General features: G+C 54.0%; 1 protein-coding gene and 1 long non-coding RNA gene across 5 annotated transcripts in view; one reads left to right on the forward strand and one right to left on the reverse strand.

Annotated features, from left to right (window-relative positions):
* The window catches only part of ITGA11 (integrin subunit alpha 11), a 51,900-nt gene extending 40,791 nt beyond the window's left edge, over window positions 1-11,109 (reverse strand). For 2 of the 3 annotated variants that reach the window (XM_075764251.1, XM_075764249.1), the window contains exons 1-2: window positions 10,918-11,109; window positions 3,485-3,596 (exon numbers count right to left, since the gene is read on the reverse strand). In XM_075764251.1, coding sequence (XP_075620366.1) covers window positions 3,485-3,596; window positions 10,918-10,969 — 164 coding nt within the window. In that variant the 5' untranslated portion in view covers window positions 10,970-11,109. The remainder of the gene's footprint in view (window positions 1-3,484; window positions 3,597-10,917) is intronic. The other variant, XM_075764250.1, reaches the window with a different exon arrangement.
* On the forward strand, window positions 10,704-15,567 carry LOC142603465 (uncharacterized). Of its 2 annotated transcripts, XR_012837394.1 has the most exons (3): window positions 10,704-10,838; window positions 11,214-11,471; window positions 13,906-15,567. It is a non-coding gene; the product is annotated as an uncharacterized LOC142603465 (long non-coding RNA). The 2 variants fall into 2 exon arrangements; XR_012837395.1 differs by lacking the exon at window positions 11,214-11,471 and having other exon boundaries at window positions 10,710-10,838.
* The last annotated feature ends 2,877 nt before the right edge of the window (window positions 15,568-18,444 follow it).

The following is an 18,444-nucleotide window of genomic DNA, read 5'->3' on the forward strand; positions in this document are numbered from 1 at the left end:
CTCGGCACAATTATTATCTTGCTCTCTCTTTATGTCCTTGGTTTATGCTATAGATGTTTTATTGGTTCAGTCATTTATCCTTTAACCAGAGTGAGTCATGGTGGCTTCATTTTTTAACTGTGTACACATATTTAATAGACATTTAATACTACATAATTGCATATTCAAATATATGCTGTACTTATGTATATACATACACTCATTCTGTGCAGAGAACGTCCAGTTTTTTTCATGCAGAGGAACTAACAGAGGAGAAAACTACATCTGTGTCCTGCCTGATGTTGGCAAAAGAGATGCAAGAAGGGCCAAAACAAGCCAGAGCTGGTCTGCACCAGTGTCCTGCTGGAAGAGGAGGCAAAAATCCTCCCTTCACTGGTCCCCAGGGAAGCCAGCCCTTGACCACCCCATCAGTGATGGTGGAAGCTTGAAGGCATGACGGAAAAAGCATAAAGCCCCCAAATAGCACGGGAATCGCAGTCCCTCTGCCAGGGTGCAGTCAGGATAACACCTAAACCAGTATCTATAGCTACAACTGGGTTGAAATTATTTTTAAAAATGGGTGTTTTCCACCAGTCTCTGCAGGGTCTCTCCCTCAGGGAGCTCACTTTGGGCAGAAATCTCTGCAGATCAGTGAAACCAGCCCATGCAGGCCCTGAACGTCCCACGGCTTAGCTACTGCTGCTGGCCCCACCTAGGAGGGGGCATTATGAGGACCCCTCATAAATGCCTTGGCCAGGACCTCTGCAAGATGGGCCAGGCTCCACCGCATCCATGCCCTGCATCTCCTGCCCAGGAGCGGGTGAGGAGGGTCCTTCCTCGGGAGCAAGGCTCAGCTGTGGTCCCAGGAGGGTTTCCCACCACCGGCACCTATGGATGTCATTTTGTCATTTGAGGAGCATGGTGGCACATGAGCACCTTAGAGCAAGGCACCTGCGTGCCATTCGCACCCGGTTACACTGCTGTCCTCCACGGGGACATTTTTGTCATGTTAGGATGAAATGAAATATGGAAGAGGGATATTCTCCAGAAACAGAGTCAAGAAGGAATGTGATGGCAAGGACACTTGGTTCCTGCTCTGTATCTGCTTCGGAGAACTGGGATCTCTGAACAGCCCTTCCTAGGCTTAGCCCTGACCTGGCAGACACCTCTGCGGAATGGGAGCCTCTTGCAGGGGCCAGCGCAAATACCACCAAATTTTTGGTGTTTTGGATCAATTCCCAATAGAAAATATTTCACAGCAGAGGTCTGTGCAAACAAAGAGCTCGTATGCTCTGAAGCATCAGATCGGCCATCCTGGAGAGCATGGTCTCCATCCCACCATGGTCTCCATCCCACCATCTCACAGACGTGACTGGGCCCTGCCCAGGAGCAGGTGAGGGATGGAGACACCAGGCTGGGCTGACATTCCTTTAGAAATTAAGCACATGGTGCTGCCCAGATATGCTCTAGCATCACCTGGAGAGAGAGGAGGATGGAAGACTTCATGCCAAGTGGAGCATTGTCACCCATTAAGGTCAGCTGTCCCCACCCAAGTCTTGAGCAGGGGACACTGCAGGAATTTGCTTTATTTACTGGAACTACTTGACAGCCATGTTTGTGCCGTGGTCCGTTGGCTTTGGGCATGAGCAGTTGTGCTGTCTGCATGCCCAAAATTCATTACCCCCCAAAACCAGCATTTATTTGGGTAAATATCCACATTCTCAAGCAAAGAAAGGGTGCAAGGCTGTGTCCCATGCCAGATGTTTCTGGCTTCTGGTCTGTTAAGTGTAAGCTGGCCGATCAGGAAGCATTCCCATAGCTCAGGTTCACGGACAGTGAGCATGAAAATGATCCTGAGAGACCACCTGGTCCCCGATACGAACCCAGGCAGGGTCAGCTCTGGGAGAAAAGTCCCCAACTGCTGCGTGCAATCGGGGATGCCCCCCTGCGAGGATGCTCTGGTACCTGGCACGGTCACACTTCTGGGGAGACTCAGCCCAGCCCCAAACAGCCCCGCGCTCGGTCTTGAGCTGAAGGAGCGGAACAGCTCACCACCACCATGTAAATGCGAGTCTCTGAACTTCAGAGGGGATACTGAGTGCTAAAATACCTGCTCAGGACCCATCGCTGCAGTGGGGGAGAGGCAGCTTCACAAGCTGCACCCCAGGCAACCCCCTCCCTTCCCAGCCCATCCCAGAGCACACACTCCTAGCAGAAAGCTGAACCTTATCCCTCCATTCAAAGCTTTATGAATATTAACTTGGGTCTCTGCTGGATGGCGGGAGGAAATGGGGACCCGGACAGTGAAAACATCAGCACAGATTTAAGTGCTGACGTCTCCCCGGGATGCAGCTGGGAGCACCGGAGCCTGGATGGCTCCCGCAGCCCTGATGCAGCACGGGGGCCACAGCATCAGCATCACGCCATTAACGGGGGCACAGTACCATTTGGGAAAAGTACACAATCCTTGCAGGAAAACGGGGCCTGGAGCCAGCGGAAAGGCTCATCGCAGCGTGCCTGGCCCCGGCTGTCCATTAAACAGAAGGGAAGTGGCGAGCAGGGAGGTCTCAGGCCACGCTGATGGCAGCTGGGGAGACTGAGGTTAAAGCCAAACCTCCTTGCTCCTCCTTGCAGCGAAACATCAGCTCGGCTTGAGGACACAAGGCAGGGTCTGGCCCTGCACCCCTCGCCAGCACCAGCAAAGATCATGCAAAGGCAGCACAGGTCTGAAATTTGAATTTCAGGGATATCCATCTGCATTAATTACGTGTTTGCTTGCTGCCTTAAGCCTGGGTGTTGTCCACCCATCAGTCAAATCCTTCAGCTCCACAGTAATAGAGTTGCAGGGAATTTAATGGGCTTTGGAGGTGCCCACATCACGCCAGCATCCAGATGTGCTTCTGGAGAGCACCAAGGGTTTCCACCATCATCTGTGCAGGATCCCCCAGTGGGGATCAGCCCTGGCAAGGAGCAAAACTTGCTGTGAAACCCAAAACTCAAGCAAAGCCCATCTGAGTCTCATCTTGCACTCCTGACAGATGCAGGCAGGTCTGAGCACTTCTGCAGACCACAGCTCTTTGGTGGAAACTATATAAAATGGGGTGGCCTCAATCCAAAACCCAGATGGGTTTCCAGCAAGTGTCGGAGGCTGAGGGGCCCAAGGAAACCATGAACCTGCCTGGAGCAAAGCCCCACACGTGGCACCTGCCACTCTGCAGGAGCCAGAGCACAGCATCTTCCACACACACAAACCTATCAAATACAAAACTTGCTGTTATCCCCCCACATAAAACTCCTCTTTTTGAAAGGAAGAGGGTTTCTCTGCTCTATTTTGCCCAGGATGGCTTGGCATCAGCATCACCAAGAGCAAACTTGGTTTCCCTTGGAGCTGGAGCACTTCCCACCCCAAACTTGTGGTCAGATGGAGCAGGAGGAGATATTCAGCCTTTTGGGTAGATTGCTTTAGATCCCCTCCTCTTCAAAGCCCGGCACAGAGCTGACTTACCATTTCTTTCCCCCAATGTCATGCTGCTGCACCGTGTAGCCAAAATACGCTTCCTTAGAGCCAGCTATGATTTTGGGCCTCTTGGTGTCAATGTTGAAGGTGTCACTGAACCCTAGGGACAGAAGAGAAGGATCCCATCAGCCAGGGTGCTGAGATGGTAGGAGAAAACACTTTTTTACTGTGGTCAGACAATGCACAGGTCTCTCCAAGAGGCTGTGCAACCTCCACCCATGGAGATATTCAAATCCCAACTAGATACAGCCCTGGAGAACCTGCTCCAGGTGACCAGGCTTGAGCAGGGCTTAGACTAGATGATACCCAGAGGCACCTCTAACCTCAACCATCCTTGGAATGCTGCTCCACCAAAATGCACAACATGGCCCAGGAGGGTCCTAGGCAAGACAGGGGTGGGTTTACACCATCACAGCAGCTCTGTGGCACAGCATTCCCACAGCCAGCCATGATGGAGGGGAGGCTGCAAGACCCAAAGCACACGACCACGACCACGACCACGACCACGACCACGACCTCCACCTCCACCTCCACCTCCACCTCCACCTCCACCTCCACCTCCACCTCCACCTCCACCTCCACCTCCCAGCACTGCACTCCCAGGGAGCAGCCAGCCCTGGGGCTGCAGCTTTAAGCAGGTTCATTTAGGGTTTAGATGCCACAGCTGCACAAGCCCTGGAGAGCAGCTCCCTTCCCCAGCCCACCTGCAAAGGGGCTTCATCCTGGCATGCACCAACGTGCTCCTTGGAGCTGCTGAGCTGGCGCCCACCACTGCTACCAAAGCAAAAGTGTGTTTCTGGTTTATGATAAAGGAAAAAGCATTTTTTCCTCTAGGCCGCTGTAAGGGTGAATCAGCTGAAGCCTGGGCTGCCAGGATGGGCATGGGGAGGGGAGAGGAGAGCATCCTCCTGCCCTCTGACATCTCCTCAAGCCTCCTGTGGTGGGTGATGCTGCTCTGCAACACTTTGCTCCTCCAGCTGTGGAGCAGCAGCTGCTCGTGGTTCAGATGGCCACCGCCATGTCACCATGCACCCCAGCAGGGACCATGAGCTGGGGGTATATAGGAAATGCATGCCCACGCCAGATATGCCTGGTCTGCAGCCCATCAGCCATCTCAGCTGTCTCCATGGGCCACCTCCTGATGTTCCCGAGGGTTTTGCAGTACCAAAGAGCCAAAGTTGGGATTCACTTTTCCTGTCCAAGCGAAAGCCGGTGCCGCTGGGGATTTGCTGGGGAGAAGCAGCTCTGGAAGGGGATGTCCCCTAGGATGAAAGCTTAGACCCAGACAGGGTGATTTTGGGGCTTAGACCTCTCCCAAAGGCTGCTCTGGAGGAAGCCCCTTCCCACAGGACAGTGGGAGCAGGATCCCTGGTCGCTGCATCCCAGCTCTGGGGAGCCCGGTGCTCGCAGCCTGCACAGGTCAACCTTCAAGAACAATTTGCTTGTCAGGGAGCAAATCTTGGGGGATCAGTCTGGCAGCTCCTCCCTCTGCCAGGAGCCAGACCCAGCAGCAGGGTGTGCAGACAGGGGCATCAAGTGAGTCTCCCCAGGACTGGGGTGTTTTGGGGCTGCCAGAGATACCCCTTTGCCTATCCATGGGTGCAGGACCTGCCCTGCATTGCACCCACAGCCCCCTCCCCGGTGCATTCAATGGAGAAAAGACCACCCCCGGGCAGCAGGGAAGACCACTCCCCATGCTGGGGGGCTCCAGCACTGCATTGCCTCTATTACTGGTGCCTGCAAAACGCTGCAGCCACCCATGTCCCGTGGTCCATGTCCCATAGCCAGCAGGTATCAGCCCACATAGTGCTGATCTTTATCCGCAGACATACACTTCGGCTCAGGCCGGCATCACGTTCAAACCCTCCACGAGTGCAAATACTGCACAGCTTCTATGGGGAGGTGGTTTTATTTTATGATATTATTTTCCTTGTGGAGTTGCTTAAGCATAGAGGGGCATAGCCAGGAGCAACTGCATGGGAAATGGTGCTACAGGGAAGGACATACAATAGCCAGGATATCCCGGCTCTTTGTTTGCCTTCAGGCAGAAAGTAGCTGCGGTTGCAAATAAAAGATCCTGGCGTTTCTATAAGGATGGCTTTAAAAGCAGCAGAGGGATCACGTTTGGTATTTATAGGAGTATAAAAGGGTTGTCAACAGGAGAGATTGGGAATGCCGCTTTCCAGGCAGAAAAATTCAGGATGGAAAGTGGTTTTATAGGTAGGAATGTCAGGATAAACCTGATTTTTTGCAGTCATAGGAACAAATCTGCAACGTTGGCTCTGTAAGCAGAGAACCACAGAGTCTCGCCAAGGAGAGCTGAGGTAAGGAGCTTTAAAATCCTACAAAAAGACATTCTAGAAAGCAGGGAGAAAAAAAAGGAGACGGGGGGGGGGGGGGGGGGGGGGATGAGAGCCAGCATATTTTGTGGTAGATTGACCTTATTTAACATTACAAAACAAATTAAAACCTCCTCTGAGTTAACCATTACCCAGTGGAGAACAAGAGGCCAGGACTGGCCATCAAGAGAGGTGATGGGCAAGGGGGGGAGGTCGTGGGGAGCTGGGAGCACCCCGGGGTGTCACATCACTGTCACCAGTGAGATGGGGTGAAGCCCCAGACCTGCCGCAAGAGGGGTGTCTTTTTTTTTGGGAGGGGTTTTGTTTCAAGGAAGGTTCAATTCCAGATAATGCAGAGGCATCTTGATCACTTGGGTGCAGAGCAAGTGTCAGAGAGGACGTGATGGGTTTTCTTCTGATTTTTTACATTCAGCAGAGTTTCCCTGTTTTTGCACTGCAGAGCCCCAAGCAGAGGTTTTTGGGGAGCAAGAATGCTAGGACAAATTGGGGACCCCCCATCCCGTGGCTACTTGCTTTAGGACCCCACTGTGCAGCTGTAGCTCCCCCCAAAGGCAGCCAGGCTGGTTGTGAAACACAACATAAACCCCTAAATAAATAGCATGGATGCTTCTCTAAGTGCAAAGGTCTCTGAACTGGGAGAAGCGCTGCCAGGGGCTCGTGCCGCCCACCGTGCCGGAGCATCCCGCTTGTGGCAGGTAGCAGGGACCGGGGGAGGCGATGGAGCTGGAAAAACAACATGATCTGGAAGAAAGTTTCCAGGCACTGGATGGCAGAGGGGAGGAATTTCAAAAAGCTGACAGATGTGGGTGCATTCGAGGCAGAAAGAAAAAAAAAAAATAATTGGAGAATATTTAAACTGGCTCAAACTAATGGGAGCTTTTAGAGATGTTGTCAAGGAGATTTAGCAACCCGAAGAACCAAGTCTCATTTTCTTGTCAGGAGTGACATCACTGTCATAAATAAGTGACCAAAAGCCACATGTTTTGCTTGCGACGCTGCCAAGGCAGGAAGCCTCAAATACCTCCTTTCCGAACTGGAGCTTCTGTTGAGTCCAAACTTTTGATTCTTGTCAGGTCAAATATTGAAAAGAAAAAAATAAAACACATTTGGGAAACAATACTGGGAATAAAAGCCACCTTTCCTGCCAAAAAGAATAAAAATAAGTCCTCCCTGTAAGGGAAACCTCCAGGAGGGTGTTGCTCTCAGGGCCTCAGCACCATCCTCCTGCCCATACCTCTGCCCGTACCTCCTGCCTGCATCCTTAGGGCAGGCAAGGGGATTCACGGCTGGCAAAGGGACTCTGGGAAGGTGCCGTAACGCAGCACGGTGGTGCTTGCTGTGATGCCCCGAGGCTGCTTCTGCTGCTGTGAGAGGTTTGGGGCTTTAGTTCGCTGCCTTTGCTCCAAACCTTTATGATTTAAGAAGACCTAAGCTGGGCAGAAGAATTTCCTAAATTTTTTTTGACTGTGGGGGAAATGCACTCAGGTTTTTTGACTGCATCGTGCAAACCCAGCCTGTTTCACTGGCCTCCAGCACTTTCAGAGCTCGGGACAGTTTCTGGAGAGAGGCCGAGGTGACACGGGGCAGTGACATGGGAGAGGAGAAGCATCTCAAAGGCTGCAGCTGAGTCCGGCCCATGGGAACCTATGTCCGGATCTGCACGGGCTCTTCTGCCAAATTCCCCAGGGCAAAGGCATCTTGCCCGCTGCCAGGCTGCTGTGGGTCCCCAGGGGCAGCACGGAAGGAGATAGGGGATTTGGGGGCACTACAGAGAAAGGGCATGAACGGGACATGAGAAGAGCATGCGCCGCGCCGGGGTCTTGCTCTCATGCAGGTGTGAGCGAGCTGTGAGCTGGAGGAGCCCAGGAGCGTGTGGTGGGGGGAAAGCTCACATCTGCCAAAAACCTGGAGCGTGCCGGGGTCAAGCAGCTCGGTCTGGCACTTTGAAAATCGCCTTGCTGTTCTCGCTGCCGCTTCCTCTTTCATTGCTCAAGCCCATGCAGGAGAGGTGACCTCTGCGATGGGGCAGTGGGTCCGCGGACCTGGCATCGCCGCTGTGACCCCTGCATCCTCAGCATCCCTGGGGATGCCACTGGGCCCCAAGGGCTGGGCTGGGCTCCTGTGACCCCATCCCCACCACCACAAGGGCTTTGGTGGCATCAGATGCTCCTCTGCAACCCATCTGCCATGCACATTACTTTTTCTTTTCTTAGGACTGGCTTAACTAGAAACTGTTTAACTCCAGGCCCCAAGAAGGAGCAGGGTGGGCCACGTGTCCCTGTTTCCCTCTAGCTTTATTTCCTACCAAGAGCTCTTTGCCGAATGAGATGCTGAAAACACCAAATTCCTCTCCAGGTTGCTACCTCAAAGCCAGCGTTTGTCATCAGTTATTAGGAAACAACCCGGGGTTTGGTGGCTGCTGCAGCGGTGGATGGGGAGCCAGGGAATACTGAGGATGAACAGAGGATCAGTCATCGCCGGCTCGTGTGTTATAACATTCCTGGTTACCCTCAAAATCTCTGCCAAACAGCGCTGGGGCGTTAGCTACCCAAGTACCTTGTGCTTCTAAAATTCCAGTTTTCTGGCCCCCCAAAAACTGGGGAGGAGATGTTTGATGGCTTTAGGAGCAGAGGCTACATTTCGCAGCCCTAAGGAACATCGTGATTATTCATTTGCAGTGCATTCATTAGCGATAACGTAAATGGCGTCAGGAATAAATAGCGACAGGTCTCTGACCGCCCCTTTCCCAGGGACACACCAGGAAAGCGATGGGTTGTAGGGGGCATGAGGATGTCAGCTTCTCAGAGCCCCATGCACCTCGGGGCAGGGGTGTTTAATGGACCTTCCCTGGCCAAATCTTGTCCAGGGGATGGACAACTGGTAGGTGGGGAGGTTGGGGTCCGCCTCAACCCCACTGTTGGGGCTGTGCAGCCACCCCAAATTAAGTACCCACCATCAAAGCTTGGACTGGAGAATCCCTTGGGAACCCATCAGGACAATCCCAAACATGTCCCATGGAGCAAGCACGATGGTTTCACCATTTGGTGACCCTTTAGAGAGGGAAGGAGATGACTACCTTGTCTGGAAAACCAAACCAGCAAAGGGAAACAGATGCATGGTGTGATGCAAGGGAAGTTATCGCATCTCAGTGCATCCTCCCTGGATCCTTCTGGAAGTCACAGCTTCCCGGCCAGCGCACGGTGGCAGCGAGCAACAGGGTGGCAACCTTTGGTGGCAGCGGGTGGCCCCGTTGCTCACTGCCACCGTGCGCTGGCCGGGAAGCTGTGACTCGACTTCCAGAAGCACCAGAGATGCCACGGAGCCTCCGGGGACCCCCAGCCCATGGAACAATGCAAGAGCCAGGACAGAGCCCACGTGCAGGAGGTTTCGCCGGGACCGCTGGAGGGAGTGGGGAGGGGAGTTTCCCTCGAGCAAAGCACCATCGGAGCATGGTTCGCATGTGAGGGCACGCACCGGGACAGGCAGTGCTGCCTGCACGGTGAAGGAACCGTTCCCAAGGATGCACGTCCCAGCCTGGCACCCTCAGCTCAGCTCAGCGCCCTGGGGGGGGGTCCCACACATCGCACAAACTTTTAGTCCAGATGGCAAAACACCAGCATTAGTCCTCAGCAAAATATATTGACTGGTAGCCACAACGCATCCCATCCTGGTCCGGAGACCACCATGGAGCACTGGAAGCATTAACCCTTCCCGCCGGCACACAGCTCTCACGTTCGTTGCAGCAGCGCTGCCATCACCAGCCGCTCCAGGCACAGAAACACCCGTGGGCAGAAACACCAGTGGGCTGACACCCCTGTGGGCAGAAATTGCTCACATGGAGGATTTCTGTTCAGCCCGAGGCGTAGACGCCCCATCCCCCAACTACGCTCTGCGATAACCATCACATAGCTACGAGCAGAATCTCCTTAAGGGGGATTTCACCCCACGGACTCGGTCGCCCATGGCCCGTGCTGTGCCGCTCTCTCTGTGCCGGAGCGATTGGCCCCGGCAGCTCCACGCAGGCAGCCCCGCGCCCCGCCACGCTCACCGCCGCCATGCGAGGCGCGCACACATGTTCCCTATTAAGCAAAGAAAGGCAGCTCTGCTGCGGCTTGCTTTAAAGGATCAAGCAACTGTGCAATTAGAAAGGGGAAAAACATAAAAGAAGTAGAGAAAAAAAAACCCAAACGCCAAAAAAACCTAGCATGCTTTTTCACCGGGATGTTTAGAAATGTTTGCAGCGGCAGAAGCGGCGCAGGCTGGTGGGGAGGGTGAGCTGGTGGCAGTGCCGCTGGTAGCGGGGAGAAGCTCTTTTCTCCCCCATTGCAGCACCGAGCGGTCCCAGCCTGGCTGCTCCGAGCCCGGGCTGCGTGCGGGAGGATGCCAGATGTAATTGCAGTAAAAATGACCGCAGCCGGGGAGACTCCTCTGCAAGAAGCGAGCCCGAGCACACCAGCAAGGGGCCAGCAAGAAGCGTAAACGCCCCCCTCCTGCCTCAGCCCCCGGCAGGGCTCGTCCCGCACCCACTGAGCCAAATGGGGGAAAGCTGTAGGCTCGCCTCCTGAAAGGAAACGCTTGCCTAAAACCTCTCTTAAGTTATTTATCCCCAAGCGGTTTTCTTTTGCACACCCCCTTCATGTGCAACGGGACAAGCCACCTGTGGGTGACAAAAGTTACCTCTAGGTAAAAGGGTCTGGCTTTATTTGGGGGGGGGCTTTGGTTTCCCCCGCCGTCTGATGCTTCATAAAAATGCTCACTAATCCCACCCCAACTGCAGCCCAGGCGAGGAGGGGGGGCTGGGAGGATGCCGTGCTGCCCACCCGCCTGCCCGCTCATTCCTGGGAGCCCATCAAAGCTCTCCATCCCTTTCAACTCCCCTTCACCCGTCTGGAAGGCGCCCGCCTCACTCCCTCCCTCCTGTTCCCGGGAAGACTCTTCCAACAACCTTATTAACCCTGGGCTTTCTCCAGCACCTTTCCCAAGTAAGCAAAAGTTATTCCTGGTTGCTTTCCCCTCGCTTAGGGAATTGGGGTGGGCGCAGGAGGGGTAGCAGGCGCTTACCGGGCAGGAGGCAGAGGGAGCAGGCGAGGAGCATCCCGCTGGGGAGGTCCATGGGAACGCCGGCTGCCCTGCTCCCCGGCCCCGAGCATCCGCGGGAGGCAGCCAGCCAGACTGGTAGCCTCACTCGCAGAGCCCTTTCCTTATCCCCAGCCTTTCCCGGCTCCCTGACAGAAGGAGAGCATTGGGAGGGAGTGGGAGGGACGAGCGAAACTTGTAGGAGGTACAGCAGGAGAGGACGGGAGAGGGGACAGCCTTCGCACGGCTGCGGCACCCTTTAGAGATCGGCTTCCCAGCAGGGCCACGATGGCTGGAAACTTCAACCCCACTGCAACACCCTGGTCTTCTCCCTGTGGCACCCCACTGGGGTCCCCTGGGGTCCCCTCGCCCCGATGGGTGCCTGGCGATGGAAGGTCTGCACGGGGTCGGTTGCTGATGGTTGTGGGGTGCCACCTCTGCTGGGTGTCACCTCCATTCAGGTGCCACATCTGCTTGGATGCCACCTCCAGCCTCCTCCACTCGGGTGCCACTTCTGCTCAGATGCCACCTCTGCTCAGGTACCACCTCTGCTCGGGCACTACCTCCACTCAGATGTCACCTAAGCTTGGGGGCTACGTCTGCTCAGATGCCACCTCCAGCTGGGTTCCACCTCTGCTCAGGTGCCACCTCTGCACAGATGCCACCCTTGGGGTGGAAGAGAGCAGGGCCAGGGTACATGGCTCCGAGGCGGCTGCTGCGATGCTGCAGGGCACCACGCAGTGCTGGGGCACCTGGTCACACCATTTCGTTTCCCCAGCACCTACCCAGGCTTGAGCACATCTCCGCTGGCACGGGCACCCAGGAGAGCCCGGCGGAGAAACAAACAGGGAAGGACCTGTTCTTCCTCGCTGCTGGGGCTGTCCCTGGGCACGACCAGGCACTCCCGCTGTGCACAGCCCCCGGGCCAGTATCCCCAGTGTCCCCCCAGCAGCCACTGCTGCCCTTTAGGGCCCTGTCACCTCTGGGCTGGACTGAGCAGCCCCAAACACCGAAGCACAGCAGCATCCCCAGGGTGGGATTTTCTCCCTCCATCCTCTTCCTCCCCGGGCTGAGGACACCCTTTGGAGGAGGCACCCAGGAGGCAGGTCCAGCAGGAGCTCAGCTCCGACTGTGGCGAGGCTTTGGGGCTGTGTCATGGTTTAACCCCGCTGTCAGTTAAAACAACCACACAGCCGTTCGCTCACTCCAAACCCCCCAGGGGCATGGGGGAGAGAATTGAAAAGAAAAAAAAGAAAACCTGTGGGTTGAGTTAAAGACAGTTTAATAGGACAGAAAAGGCAGAAGAAGAAGAAGAAGAAGAAGAAGAAGAAGAAGAAGAAGAAGAAGAAGAAGAAGAAGAAGAAGAAGAAGAAGAAGAAGAAGAAGAAGAAGAAGAAGAAGAAGGTGATGATTATAATGATGATAATAGAATATACAAAACAAGGGATGCACAGCCCAATTGCTCACCAGCTTAAGCCAATACCCAGCTAGTTCTTGAGCCAGCTGCCTCCAGGCCCACCCCCCAGTTATATACGGAGCATGACATCATATGGTATGGAATACCCCCTTGGCCAGTCTGGGTCAGCAGTCCTGGCTGTGCCCCCTCCCAGCTCCTTGGGCACCCCCACCTTCTCGTTGGCAGGGCAGTGTGAGAACCTGACAAGTCCTTGACTGCTTAACAACAACTGAAACCATCAGTGCGTTATGGCCGTTACTCTCATCCTAAATCCAAACACAGCACTACACCAGCTGCTAGGAAGAAAATTAACTCTATCTCAGCCAAAACCAGGATGGGCTGGGACACAGCCCTGAGCGCCCTTGGACCAGAGCACGCAGCCCAGCTGGGGCAGCAGGACCAGCCATCGCCTTGCTTCCATTTTTCCAAGCGGAAAAAATAAATCTCTGGTTTGTTTTCAGACAGTAGATGTGACCCTGGAGGTCCTTTCCTACCCACCCTCCAGCCCAAGCCCTGTTTGTCAACGGGAGCATCTCCACGTGCAGTTGCTACCTGCAGCGATCAAGCTCCACGAGACCAACCTTGCAGCCGGGAGAAAAGCAAAGCCAGAGCGGTCTGCCTGCTGCAGCCACCGCCGTGTTGCCAGCTCTCCTCCCCTTGAAACAGAAGAGCAAGCAAAGGTCCTTGATGGGGTTTTTGTTTCTCTTCCCACCCAGCCAAGAGCAAAAATCTTTTGAGATGGGTCCAAACACCGACGTCTCTGTCTACCAAGTGTCTGTCAGACAGTTTGGGGTCTGCGGGAGGGAGATAAGCTCCGCTCGAGACACTCTTGGATGAAACAGTGTCTGGGAGATCCAGTTTCTTTTCATTCTCCCCTCTTCCCTCCTGAAAAATTTACGTTTGGGGTCTGCAGGCGGGAGAGGACACATGTCTGGAACGGAGATCAAAGCAGCAGTAGGATACAAAACAGCGCAGAGATGCGGATGCTCTTCAGCTTGTTCGTTCAGTGCTCTTTCCACCAGCAAAACACTGCTTGACAGCTATTTTCAGTTCTTAACTACATTTCCCACCTTTTCTTTTTTTTTTTTTTTACTTTCCTCCCCCTATATAACTCTGGAGCAAAAAGCAGAATTCCAGGGCACAGCAGGAACTGAAAGGAACAAAATGCATTTCTGGTTTGGGGAAAGTTACATTTTTGAATTTATTTATTTTTAGGGAATAAAAGGAAATATTAAAAAGCTTGGGCAGGAAGCACAGAGGAGATTTAAAACGGCATAACCAGAGCACAGAGGGAGGGATCCCTGAGAAGTGGATGCTCTGAGCAGAAGTTGCAGCCTCGCTGCTCCTGCTCCCAGCCCGGGGCCGCTGACGGGGCAAGCGAGGGGAAATCCCTCGCTGGGAACTAAACTCTCCCATGCAGTTGGAAGCCAAGCCAGTTTTTCATGGGGGGGGGGGGGGGGGAATAATTAGAAAAGGCCTGTATAATCTTGAAATGTGCATCTTGATTCATTTTTCAGAGAGGTTGGTTGGAAGCAGAGTGCTGGAACCAGCCGGCTCGAAGGGTTATGGAGGAAAGTTGGGGAAAATAACACCAGAAAAAGGGTCCTGGGCCTCGTGTTATCTTTCCCTCCCCAAACAGAGTAAATGCAGTCTCAAGCACAACATTTCAGGAGTTAAAAAACTCCATGGAAAACCAAGTGGCAGCAGCCGCCTCCTGCCTCGAGCTCCCCGACCTGGAAACCGGCAGAAAGTCGGATTTACAGGGATGCGCTTTTCCGCTCCAGCCAAAGGACTGGCTGCGAGAGGTTTCTCTGCACCGGCCGCGGCTCCCGTGCAGCAAAGCAAAAGGAGAAACCCCGGGAGCTGCGATGTCCATCAGACCCTCCTGCTCCATCGCTCTTTGCCGGTTGTGTGCAAGCAGCTTGTAAATCCCTGGGGGGTTTCTCATTAGTCTAAATTGGACCCGATTGGGAGAGAAGAGGAGCTGGGTCTTACTCAACTGATCTTCTGCAAAACTGGTTTGAACGATACAGTCACGTGGCTGCATCGCTCTGCAGACCCCTCCTCTGCCGAGTTATCGGCGCTCGCCCTCGGATGTATTAATGCGACCGAGCTTCTTTCACGAGCAAGAAATGCCAAGAGTTCAAAGGAGAAAAGTTGTGCTGTGATAATATTGATGTAATGCTTTCAAAATGTAAACAGCTGTCAGTGGAAGCAAGGGATGGGAAAACAAAAAAACCCAAGGAAATAATAGTATTTCAAGCCCTTGTAAAAAGTTGTTATGGGGACATCCCATGACATCCAGCAAAAAAACCTCAGCAGCAAGGCTCCTTAATGCACAAAAAGCCTACAGAAGAAGATTTTCATGTATTCATCATATGATATTAATCCTGTAAAAAAGAAAAAAGCTGGGCGCACATTAAAAGCTGCCTTCCCACTTCATTTTTTGGATCCTGCTCTGATTTCAGTGCTGTTTCATCCAGCCCAGGCAGCGCTTTCCAAAAAAACCTTTGCCTGCAGCAGCGTGGAGCCGGGGGCGGCTGGGAGACCCCCACACGCTGCCTCGGGGCGAAACACAAACGCAATCGGCTGAAGGAGGGCTATTTTTTCTTTTTTTTTCCCCCCCCTCTCCCAGCTGCTGACTGCAATGAATGCGGCAGCAAGGGGAGCGGGGGACGAGGACGGGCAACGCCGTTTCCTTGCGGGGCTGACATCTCCAATAGAGACCGGTGCTGTTGCAAACAAACAGCCGGTCCCCACGCAGACGCTTGGAAGGGCGGTAGGAAAAGATTCGCTGCGAGCTCTGCCTGTCTCTCAGCGAGCCCTTGAGATGGTTTTTCTTTATGTTGGGTTTTGCTGGGGGATGCAGGGGTAGGAGGGTGCTCAGAGCCAGGATGCTGCGCTTTGCGGGTGCTTGCAGGATCTGTCCCATCCAATCGGGCATCCCACCGAGCTGCAAAACCAACCTGATGAGAGCGGCATCGAGCCCTCAGGGTCTCTGGCAGTCAGGAATAAATTGGTGGAGAAAATGAGAAACAAAGCAGTTTTCTCCTGAAAACAGAGCAAAACAACAGCTTTGGGTGGGGAAGGGCAGCCCTCAGCTACCGACCCCGAAAAGGTCTGGCTCCTGAGAAGAGTTTCTGCTCATGGCTGAGATGTCAGAAATGTGTGACCAAAAAGCCCTCGTATTTTCTCTGCAAGCCTGACAGTTTCCAAGAAAAGTGTCAAGGTACAAACTAAGGCTTGTGCACGTTGGAGATCATCCATGCACTGCAGCCAACCACCACTGGGCTTAAACCACCCTGTCCCTTCAGCAGAAGCAAAACTTGGGAGCTGAACTCTGCACCTGAGCCCCAGGCAAGATTTTTACCTTCCTGAGCATCAGTGTCTTCTGCAAATGCCAGTGCAAGTCAGTAAAAAGCAAGGAGAGAGCAGGCAGGGACTGTTTCAACCCAGGCAGCAAGTTCATCTGGCTGCAGATCTGGTCAGGGAATTACACAAGCCATGCCTGAGCTATTCCCAAAGGGAAGATCTCGTGTCTTCCCCAAATTAACATCCTTGGATGGGCTTCTGATAAAATCTGGGTAAGGAGAATACTGCACTGACCATGCCCTTGCAGTTTGCGTGAGGATGACCCCAGGCTGCACGGCTGAACCAGGTAAACCTTCACGCGTCCCTTCAAGAGAAAAACCCACGAGCATCTTTAACTTCCACCCAGGCATCCAAGTCCCAGCTCAGGCTTTCACCCCAACATCTCCAGAGCTGAAAGCAAACCCTACACGAGCTCGTGCTTCCCACTCACCAGCTGCCTGACCTTCCTCCCGTACTTTTTGAAGTCATCCCAGCAATTCACTGTAGGTTTTCCCACGTGTAGTCGCTTTTTCCAAACTTCAGCCTTTCCCCGCAGCAGATGCCTTCTTGCGCCTGACCTTTCCGAGGGTGTCATGTATTGGATGCTATTGCTTCTGGAATTTTGGAAGAATTAAACTAGGATACAAGGAATGTAAACAGAGGCTAGGAATGAAAACAAAATCCCTAATTCACTAATATAAACGGAGGAAGGGCTGACGGTGTTGTGCGGGGATTTAATCGTGAGCTGCCCCACGGCGATGGTGCTGCAGAGGGTCCGGGGTGCACCCGATGCTCCCAGGTTTCTTCCAAAGTTTCAGGAGAAGGATGGGTGCTGGATAGGTGCTCAGGTTACACATATCCCCCGGCTCAGGAGCACCAAATGCTGCTCAGCACCTGGGTCTGGGGTCAGGATTACACCCGCAAGCAGCTCTGGCACGGCAGGAAGGGAAAACACATCACCCCTTACCCCTGGTGTAAAGGAAGCACGAAGCTGGACCACCAGCGGCTCCCTGGGGCGAGCGCAGTCGCGTTTGAGTGGATTTGTCACAGATTTGTCACCCTTGGGTGACAGGGAGCAGTTCAAAGCTGTCTGCCGAGGACGGGTGCGGGCCAGCAGAGCACGCGGTGCCGTCACGCCTGGCCATCCCACAGCCCCGCTGAGCTCAGAGCTCTGGAGACTTGGTTGTCCAAAACAAAAACTGATGTAAACAGAAAGCCAGCCTCTCCCGGAGATTGTCAGCGTCGTGCGAAGCCAGGAAACGTCACGTGTCTGCAGAGCACAAGACTGGGACTAGAAGGCAAGAGCATCCCCTGCTCTGCCAGCACAGCACCTAGGGAGAAGTGACCTGGAGGTTTCCCACTTCGGGGTGCTCCAGGGCTATTTCTGCACCCCCGGGTCTCCCTGTCCCTCACCCTACCCCAAGGGCAAGAGCAATGTCCGGGCAGGGATGACCCTGGGTACAGCCTGCTGCAGGGGAGGGCAACCAGAGCTGGGGGAAGGAGGGGAAGATGCTGAGCCAGGACCCAGGGCGCTCACGGGGGTGTAGGAGGAAAATCCTGAGTTATGGCTCGAGACTGATGTTCAACATCTGCCTCCTTGCCGGAGCAGCTCGGCGTTCCTGCCCTCACCATCCCACGCTGCAGGCTCCCTCCGCCCGCGCTCCCCATCCCAGGCAGGCAGAGACGGCAGCAGCACGGAGACCCCCGTCCACCCAGTTCTCTGGGGGATCTGAGGAGGATGCAGCCACGAGCAACCCCCGACTCCAGAAGCAGCATCGGGGGATAAAATATACACCAACCCAAGAGAAACTCCTCTGGTGAAGTGGTGCTGCGGAGACCCATGGACTTTTCTTTTTTTATTTCTTTCCTTTTTTTTTTTTTTTTAAAAAGAGGAAAGTAATTTAACCTCCGGAAAGCAGAGACTTGGCACCCCTGCTGTGTTTGGAAGAACTTTGGCCCTTAGCTCCCAGCACTCAATTAGCATAAGCCGTATTTATTAGCCCTCGCCAAACAGCTTCTCTCCTCTTCTTCCGTGCCACCAAGCTTGTGCTGGGGCCAAACGCTTTTGTAGCTGGACCCGGGCTCGGGGGTGCCTGGCTGAGGTAAGCAGCACAGCCCCCACAAGTGATATTTTTGCAAAAAATATATACAAAATTCAATAGCCGAGACTTTCCTTGTCGGGTGTTTCTTGTCGTCTTGGCAATCGGCACCCAGCTGTAAACATCCACCTCCGAACAGACGACTCGACACTCCGACAGCGGCTTTCTGGAGCACGCGAAAACCCTTCTAAAGGGTCACCGCAGCCCCGGGACCCGACGGCGAGGGCAGGGAGCTGGGAGAGCCCGGGGGGGGGGGGGGTGACCGAGGGGCTGCAGGGGGGCGAGGAAGCAGCTGCGGGGATGGGGTCCCCCCGATATTTAAGGTCACTCCTCTCGTAGCCGGAGCCTGTGTCCAAGGCTCCCCAGGTGTCTGGCGCTGCCGCGGTGACTTCACGATTCAAGCAGCTTTCCCCATGCCGTATTTACACGCAGCTAACCGTAAAAGAAATGCTCGCTACCGAGGAATTTCTTTGTTTACTTAGCTAGCATTATTTTTTTCCTATTTCTTTAGTCTCTCCCTGTTTATTTCTTACTTCAAATGACCACACACCCACTCTGGCTGGATAATGAATTATTAGGATGAATTCCCTGGGGCAGAGCTTGTGC

This window comes from Balearica regulorum, chromosome 12, assembly GCF_011004875.1.
Source record: "Balearica regulorum gibbericeps isolate bBalReg1 chromosome 12, bBalReg1.pri, whole genome shotgun sequence".
Classification (NCBI taxonomy): domain Eukaryota; kingdom Metazoa; phylum Chordata; class Aves; order Gruiformes; family Gruidae; genus Balearica; species Balearica regulorum.